Raw genomic sequence first — 9507 nt, forward strand, 5'->3', positions numbered from 1 at the left:
ATTTTCTATAGTTTTAGACGACATGACGTCAAAACGACGTCGTGTGCGTTACATGTCTTACTAGAATATCAAAGTATGGATCATTGTAAAGGGATTGAAAGTCATTGCAAGTTGTAAAATAATATAGTTACTCTGCTACAAGGTGTCAAACACCTACAGGTGGAGACCAGTTACGGTACAACTGCCCGTCATGTTCTTCAGTTTAAGACGACATGACGTCAAAATGACGTAGCGTGCGTTACTTTTCTTACTAGAACACCAAAGTATGGATCATCATAAAATGATGGAAAGTCATTACGAGTTATAGAATTATGTGCTTAATCTGACGCAAGGTGTTTAACACCTGAGGGTGGAGACCATTCACTTGAATCGGCCGCCAGCATCAGCAGATTATGATATTGTCGCTAGGTGTCGTTTCTAAGTCTTTAATTTGCACTTTATCGTTTAATTGGTACTTTATGATTTTATTCATCTTTGAATTGATATTCAATGCGTTATTACAGACCATTTGCAACAATTCCCCATTCGTGATTTTTCTTTGGGGTCGATTTAGGAAATTTCTGGGATTTCGAATCTGTATTTGAATTAGCTGCTATGCTCGGTTTAGTCCCGAATCGGCGGCTGAAAGGGCGGCTACGAATCGGCGGCCCAATCGGCGGCCTACTTTAGGTTGGTGTGTATCGTCGTCCAGAAACTGGGACAACATTACTTTAGACTTTACTTGACCTTTACTAATATAATCTGCCCAGTGGACTTTTCTGTGGCACATCGGACCGCCCTTTTCTTATTTTTTTTCAAGTGACCATGACAGACGTTTTCGTCCTCTTTTAAGGTACTTGTTGACCCGACAGCCAATTTAAACCGTTTAAGGAAAATGAAACTTTATGATTGAAAGCCAACTCTACAAGCTGTGAAGGGAAATGAGATGTATGTGCATATAAGAATAAAAAAATGTTAAAAGAAAAACAAACAAGAGCTTGAAAGAAGGGAATGAAATGAAAATAGAGATAAATGTTGAAAGACTGACTTGAAAACGATACTGAAAAGAAAAATCTACACCAGAAGGATCCAATGACAGTTTTCGGAAGTTTTTGTACAGAAGTGTCGCCACCGCCACGACTTTAATTACGTTAGCGTCGTGACAAATCGGTGACATTGTCACTGTTTGGTGCGATGTTTTCTTTGGAGTAGACACGTCATGGCGCAGCCTCCGGATGGGACAGCTACACGGCTAGGTTGTACGTGATGTGGTATGAACAAACAGGTGCGGTGTTTGTAAACATGATTCACAGGATAACAACTACGAGTTTTCAAAACGGTTTCCTGTTTGTGTAGTTGGTTTTCCCAGAAAGTCCCACATGGAATAGTTGTGATATAGATTCTCGATCTTCCCGCTAAAAAATCTTACAATGAGGGCCTTTCATGGGAGAACACCAGTTTACAGTGACGTCATTTTATAATCCCAACTCTGCCTTTACTGACGGACATGTCTGAAACAAGCGGTATGCTGTTCCACAAACACCTACGCACCAGCCCCCTCCTGCCGTTTGTTATCTCGAGTATTTAGCTCTTCATGTCAGCTGGCGTATGTCACACGGAGTATAATCTGACTGGTGGACTCAACACAAACGTTGCCTGAAAGTTGAAGTAATCTGAGCCCACCATTAGACACAGCGATCCTTTCAGTTCGGCTTCGAAGCTTCACGAGAGTTCAGTATCAAAATATTCACGGGGCACGAAATGATGTGGATGAAACAGATGCAGATTCAAATACAAAATAACACAAATGAATAAATTTTAATAAAATTTACGCTTTATTTGTTATCTACTATGCTTTCCAATACGAATCTTCCTTTTCACTTGCAAATGCCGTCTACTTCATTTACATTATTACCTCTCAATTGCTGATTTCTTCTAAAGCGCTAATGAACATAAAAACCTGCTGTGGTTTGTTTTGTAGTCGTCTACATTTTCCCTTCTCCTCACACACGCGATGTCCTAGCCTCTACATTTTTCTAACCACTTTCTCTCTCCTCTTGAATAGTTTGTTTACTTTTTTTCTTCAAACAAGCGCTCTTGTTACAGCCCAATTAGGGTTGTCAAGGCGCGTGGACTGTACCAACATGACCAGACCAGAGGGACCGCCCACACCAAGTGTTGCCCGACTGACGTGTTGTGTAGCCTAGCTCTCCAGGCTTGTGACTGGAGTACTTAGGAAAGTCGCTTTGGAAACCGTAATGCACACTTTCACAGAGCCGCCGTACAAGTGGTGATGTTTTGCAATAGGCGTCTAGCTTTAAAAACACATAATACACACGGAAAAGAAAGTAAAGTAGAAGCCATGAATTAAAATCAAGTATTTATCAGTGCGCTTTTCCATGCATCAGTTTTGTAAACCACCGTGTGTATGACTTTCCAATTTACTCTCCAAGCAGAGATTAGTATTGTTCATTTTAGGTGTTTTGTGGGGTCTTCTACTTAGAAAAAAAAATCTGACCAAATAGAAAACCGATTATGTCTACAGCGTCCCAAACAGGGCTAATAACCTCTGCTTGGAGAGTATCACACCGACCAGCCAACTTGCCACATCTTGTTCTCATCCGGCCAGTAGTCTGTGGTTGGAGGCTACAGTCTGGGCGCATGTTGGCATTTCAGTCATGGGGTATCAATAACGCACCCCAACCATAAATAGCGCTGGAGGCCCCGGCTTACATACGTACATGTTGAACCATATCTCCTGCGCAGATCATTATATAAGGCCATGGAGTTAAGCGACACGACCTGCGTAGAACTGTGCAGCGCTCTAACAACCAGAGATCCTGACGCGCCCACAGCAGACGAGAGAGAACAACAGGACCCAGCCCCCACCATGAACGCCGGTATGTACGGGGAAAGTGGGTCGTCTGCGCCGCTGGGGGTGTGGGCTCGTGTGCTGAGCTAGTTTAAAATACCGTGACGTCCATTAATGTCTTAATTCTACCACCCTGAGGGGGTTTGTGGATTTGTGGTAATCAGTTAGACCGATTAGTACACCAGCGGGACTCATGTTGTGGCCTGTTCTAAGTGGTTAGACAGCTGGCCTTGTGGTTCAGGAGGAGGGGCGTTATAGCGCTGTTTATAACGTTCTAGAAGATGGGAGGGGCATAGTTCGGGTCTCGACGTTGCCATTTACGATTCAGATTCTTTCGGAAAACAGTTCCTCCAGAAGAGAAGACTGAATGCGACAGTTTACCTATCAAAGACAACATTTATTTCATCACAAACGCTGATACTGCACGTTGATGGTTGTGACATGACGTGACGGTTGTGACGTTTGTGACAAGTTCAAATGTAGGACGTTCAACGCGGTGGCCTTGGCTTTCCGAACCAGAACTGACCAGTGTTAGCTGGATCATAACAAAGGCATCATAACAAGTGCTGCCTGTGTGTACACCGTCCCGTGTCGCGTGTTTTGCACTGCGTAGGGACGTTGATAACGATCCAACTGTAGCATACCTGGGGCACAGCGAGTCAACTGACACAGTAGCGGTGAGTGAACCATGGCATTTCTGCATCAAATTAGACTTTCAAGGTTGCGTCCACAAAGTCTCGGTGGCATAGACAGAAAGCACAGAAGGAATGAAACTTTGCTTCAATATCCTTTCAATGGAATCGAAATTACAAATACTGTGGTCAATGGCTTCAAGTACCAGTGTATCCCTGACTGTAAAAGGCATTAGGGTCTGTGGTTTCCATTCATCTGAAGGCTCTCTATTTGAAGTGGTTCAATACGTTTGTTTGAGAAGCACGACGTGGGGAATTTGTGTTCGTTCCGCCACGCTGGACGTTATTTCACATCCTCATGTTGAAGTATTTGTTTTGAAGACGGCCCGAGGAATGCTGGGTGAAACAAAATATTCAGCCCACAACCTGAACATTAATGATGACATACCATAACCACCGGGCGTGAAGGTGAGGGAAGCTAGTCAGGTAAACACAAACTCCATCAGGACAGCTGTACGTGCGAGTTGGTGTTTTCACTGCTTGTATTACTTCTAAGTGGTTAGTAGTCTCGGAACCGAAGGGGTCTGAGGGGCAACGTCATTGGAAACAAATAACTGACGAACTATGATCAAGGTGAGGATAGAGGGAGGGAGAGAAAGGGATGTGGATGGTACTGAAAGCAAGATGTGAAAGAGAAGGGGTGAAGAAGGGAGAGGGAGGAAAGAAGAATTAAAGAAAGAAGGCATATCGCAGACTGACAGACAGACTGACAGACAGACAAAGAGTCAGACAAAGATGTCCTAGTTCATGTTGTTAACGAGCAGTGTAGAGACAGATGTGGGCCTGTTTTCACAGCTGGCTCACGAAAATATAAATATTTTAGGACGTTTTGATATTCTGTGCGCTGCCTGGTGGTATCATTGCAAACTGCACCTTCTGCGTACTGCGTCAGCTACATGCACGTCAGCACGTCACCCCACTTGTGACATGAATTTGTCGGGTCGTCGACCGAAACAACAAGTGCGGAGAATACGTGACAGTTCAACTGCAGGCCCTTTAGAACAGATGGATTTATGCCAAAGCCCCATGACATCACAAGTAAATATACTAGTCTTAACTAAGCGTAGTATAGTGAGAAAAACAGGTAGGTATTTGGGGGCTATCATTTCTCATTCTTGTCTGCCACTATACATGTAGTTAATATTGCTGTACTGAATCATGGACAAGTATGTGTCGTTATACGATCATAAGCTTTTACCTTTACAGTAAAGGCCCAGTCACATACGTCATTTGAGCTAGTGGATTCTTGGGACAGTCGTGTAGGTGTCATACAAAATTCAATTGTGTTCAACTTGTAAACGGGAGAAAAGGCTGTCTTTAGATCCTTGTCGGTGGTTTGTGCAGTCACAGCCTTCCTGGAAATTCTACAATATAAAAATCACACGACGATGACCTACGACGCATGTGGCCGGGCCCTAGGAAAGGGGGTGTTAAAACACTTAAAACTCCCAAAATAACTGAATTGTATTTGTCTGTCCAGTGTCAGTGCCTTCCCGTGTGGAGCGGCAGAAGAGGGACTACCAGTCGCTGCTCGCCCTGCTGGCCCGCCGCATCACGCAGCGGCAGCTCGCCCAGATGATGCTCCTGTCCACACAGTTCCACACGCAGTCGGAGTGGGAGGCGCTCGCCCAGGACACCACCTTCGACAAGCTGGTAGCCTCGTTACAGGACAAGGAGCTGCTGTCGGAGCAGAAGACGAACGTGCTGAAGAACATGTTGATTCAGATAGACAGCGTGAAGCCGGACGTGTTGACCAAGATCAGGGAGTACGAGGCTAGGTACGGCAACCTCGTGCAGACCTCGCAACCCATCACAAAACCCGTGTTGTACCACGGCCGCTCCTGGTACTGACGACAAGGCTGTTCGCGTTTCTTTGGGGGACATTCAGGGCCAAGCTGCTACCTTAGAAAATCAGCAGATCGGTTAGAAATAAAATATGTCAAAATAAATTCTACAGTGATCCAGAGGAAGTGCTATGTTTGTGACTACGGTTAGCATTCAATATCAGTCGCATGCATGAGTTAATCGCTACCACTTGGCCGTGATTGTCACCCTTAAAGATTGGAGCGAGGCTAAGTGCAAACAGACATGTGACTTGTAAGTGCCTGTGGGGTCATGGACTCTCCTGGAGCCGTAAGAGCCGTGAGCCAATGTTGACACGTCATCGCGTCACCATCACGAGACTGGCCCTGTGGACGGGTGAATCAAGGATTGGGAAGGAACGGATACAAACACACAGAAAACGTCAGGCATTTTAGACAAGATGAAATAGAGGAGGGAAACTTCCAAGACAACCTGTAGGCAATGGAGGGGATATAGAATCCAAGACATGCTTCCCAGTCAAGTTCCTAGATATATCTTACTACCCTGTAATAAGTTTCGGCGTTTTGTCTTCATTTAGTCCTTGACTAGAAGTCATATTCAAGCTTAGAAAGATTATCTCACCTTAAATATAGAAATGCTCAAAGTGTCACCATGGCAATTTGTGAAAGTATAAGGGCTGGTGCTTTAAATAAATAAATAAATAACATATATATATCTAAGCGGCTGTCATTGTACTATCGGCGATCATAGATTACCACTCATTGTTCTTGTGATGGTTATCTATAAATATTTGCAATTTATTTCGTGTTTCGCGTTTTTTTCTGGCGCAATTGCGTATCTCGTTATAACAAAGTGAAGTTCGTAGTGAAGCTTTTGCAATTCAACGTATGAACTGTCAAACACATGTTCGTCATCAGCAGTGCCATGTCGTATCGTTTAACAAGAAGGGTCACCGGTGTATATTGTTGGAGAATGGAGATGATTATAAAGCAAAGAAGAAAGAGTAGTTTGTGTTGGATTGAAGTAAAACGAAAGAGGACGCGAAGTGAGATGGAAATGTTTGGTTCAATGTGAAAGGTCAGGAATGGTCAACTAGATAAAGTTCTGCTGGTGACTGAAAGGTAGTAATTTTTGATCTGGTACGGTCTGCAAAAAGTATTTATTTACACTTAATCGTTGCGATTCCAAAGTCTTACTTTTCATGTAACGTAACATAGACATTTACATTACGCAGTAAATAAAATCCATACACAAATAGTTGTAAAGAGTGGTGTGGTCTTGACCTTAAAGTCCTATTCTGCAAGTACGTGAATGAAACAAAAATATACAGATAGCATATCCAGCCGTGATGAAAACCTTGTGTGAGATAAAACGCTGTTCACTTAATTCAGATTATTCGCTAGGCGACGCTGCTATATAGCGAGGGAACAGAAGTGATTTTACGAACAGAAAGATGTATGTTATGAATTGTCTCCCCCTATCGAAGCTGACACAAAGTTCAGTACCCGTGACCATGTACAGTATGTGCTGGAACATATTTTTTTTGTCTCCGAGTGTGAGATACTAGTAGCCTGAGACATCACGATTCTAGTACCATTTCCATTTGACAAGCCCATAGAAGCTCTTCGTCGGGAGAATTGGAAATACCTTAAGCTTATTAATTTATGTATATGTACTAACATGGACCAATCAATTAATGTCAGACTGAGAACTGCCTGTTACCATGGTGTTGGAGGCCGTGATAACTGGTTTCCATAGTGACTGAGAATTCTGAGCTCCTATCGGACTGATTTTCATTGTGACAATAATAATTAGATCCTGTTGGTAGCTCTGGGAATGGGAATGGCTCAACTTTCTTCAAGCTCTCCGGCAAGAGGCCCAATCAGCCCCTGTCAGCGAGAGATAGCAGGCTAGCGTGCTGCAGATAAATCCAGTTTGTTACCGAACAGATGTAGAGACGGACGATCAATCCGGCCCAAACACGTGAGTAAAGAAACCGCTAGTTGGCTGTTTGAAAGTCAAATAAGATAGACGATCTAATTACAGGGTAACAATGTTACTATTCACGTCTGATGTGGAGAAAAAAGGAAACTTTTTGAAGCAAGTGATTCCTCTTGAGGGCCTTTTCAGGTTGTGAGAAGCACTTGCGCACCTGTGGCTCAACTCACCGACAAATGTTGTTCTGTTTAAACACGGTAGGCTACAACGTCTATAAACATCTACTTTACAATCCACGTAACATCAAGGCAAGGCCCGAAGCGTATCTTTGTGTTCAATATTTTATTCTTTGTGGACTGGAGTCTCAAAAGGTTGAGTTATCAAACTCACACAAACATCGGTGTGATACTGGTACGATTAATACATAACAATATCAGATTTAAAAAGAAGCCGACTTCATGGCAGTGGTTGTTGATACCAACAGTAGTGATGACAATACTAGCCCGGGTGCCACGCTCCGTAGATACACTCGTTAACTACGGACCGTACCCGGGCTTTGACAACGCATCATTATCTTAATTCAGCCGCCTTTGGTACTGAATAGTCGGCACCTACGTGCAACACAGCACAGTGCATATTAGCTTTGTGACTGCTTCTCTTGTCGGCCCTCAATACAAGAAACGGGCTTTGTATCAGTTTGTTACCATGACTACGCGTGCTCACGCCACAGTCGTCCTGCAGCCACTCAAATTTCTCTCAAATTTGAGATTAATGAGTCACGTGGCGCCACCTTTCAACATGAAGACGATCAACTGAGTTCTAGCCTTTTTTCAGAAATGTATCAAAGAACACAATGTACAAATATACACAGTTTTTACTCATACACAACCACATTTTTCGAAACCAGTATAAATACCTTCTTACAAAATTCACAAGGTGTCTTGTTTGTACATGGTCAGAAAAAAACGTAGAGATATTTGACGGGTGAGAATGTGACATGTTCTATTCTATTCTATGACTAAGTGTAGGAAAACAACTTTCTAATCTTCTACTCTATTCCATTCAGTTCCTCTATTTCTGAGAGATGTGACTGGGAAAATGTACAAAACATATCTTTTCTATTGCACGACTGTCGTTAAGGAAAGGACGGGTTGTGTCGTACGTAATCCCCTCCTAGCATTTTCGTCCGTTCGACAAAAGGTAGCGACATTACAGCAATGGGATGATTCACAGTATGGAATATCCTAATAATCGTACATATAATAGTTCAACACATTGATTTCTTTTTGTAGGACAGACATCAACTGGTATCTGTATTATTTACATCCCGGTGTTTCAGAGAACAACATTGCATGTACCTGCAGCGGGTAATGTACACAACTTGATCACAAACACAGAAACTAAGTCATCCTATTCAATATCATACATGCATTGAATTGGATCACCAACCGCGCTCCAAGCTTTGACATACATGGCATGTAGATTGGATTTTTGTTATATATATCTCATTACGTTTGGCTCCTTTGCCTGTTGCTCTAGTCTGAATGCATTGTAGCTTCTAGCAGCCTTTTCACTAGTTGGGGATGAAGCCCAATTAACCCCTGGCAGCAAGATATTGTGTATCACAGCCTACCTGTTGCTCGCGTCCACAGCCAATTAATTTTTAACAGCACAATAAAGTTAGTACGTACGTACCGCGGTGCATCGCTCAACGGTCCGGTTTCTATCAACATGAAACAGCCAGCGTTACACAACAGGAACATGGCTCACTCGACGAGTTTCCTAGTTCTGACGGCCATTTTCGCCCACAATACGGATACTCGGCGAACTTCTGGCGACTAACCTATTCGGCCGCAGGTGGTCAGCAGTGCGACGCCGCATTACGATAGAACTAAACTCATAGTTTATCACTCCTCTTAGTAGTTACTATCAACACAACTTTTCTATACCAGAATTAACTAGCCGTGCTCTGAATTTTTTTCGTTTTTTTCCCTCAGCAACTGTCGTCACAGCCCAATTAGGGCCGCCCGAGACGCCTGGAAAAGACAAGCTTAAATGGACACGCGACTTCACGTTCACGTGAAGAAAGACTCTTCGGCTAATTTTTCTAATCACAGCGACTGTCGTTAAACCTAATTAGATTGTCAAGACAGGTAGAGGAAAACTAGTGTACACGCGACGTCACTTACACGTGTGGAAAGA

At 43.3% G+C, this 9507-nt stretch overlaps 1 protein-coding gene across 4 annotated transcripts in view; it reads left to right on the top strand.

Moving 5' to 3' along the window:
- The window catches only part of LOC109485344, a 6629-nt gene extending 466 nt beyond the window's left edge, over positions 1-6163 (top strand). The window contains exons 1-2 of one of the 4 annotated variants that reach the window (XM_019788902.1): positions 2649-2879; positions 5030-6163. In XM_019788902.1, the coding sequence (XP_019644461.1) occupies positions 2762-2879; positions 5030-5394 (483 nt within the window). In that variant the 5' untranslated portion in view covers positions 2649-2761 and the 3' untranslated portion in view covers positions 5395-6163. Of the gene's footprint in view, positions 1-2648; positions 2880-5023 lie in introns of those variants that run through there. The other 3 variants (XM_019788899.1, XM_019788900.1, XM_019788903.1) reach the window with 3 other exon arrangements.
- The last annotated feature ends 3344 nt before the right edge of the window (positions 6164-9507 follow it).

Source organism: Branchiostoma belcheri, unplaced genomic scaffold, assembly GCF_001625305.1.
Source record: "Branchiostoma belcheri isolate BF01 breed outbred unplaced genomic scaffold, Haploidv18h27 scaffold74, whole genome shotgun sequence".
Taxonomy (NCBI): domain Eukaryota; kingdom Metazoa; phylum Chordata; class Leptocardii; order Amphioxiformes; family Branchiostomatidae; genus Branchiostoma; species Branchiostoma belcheri.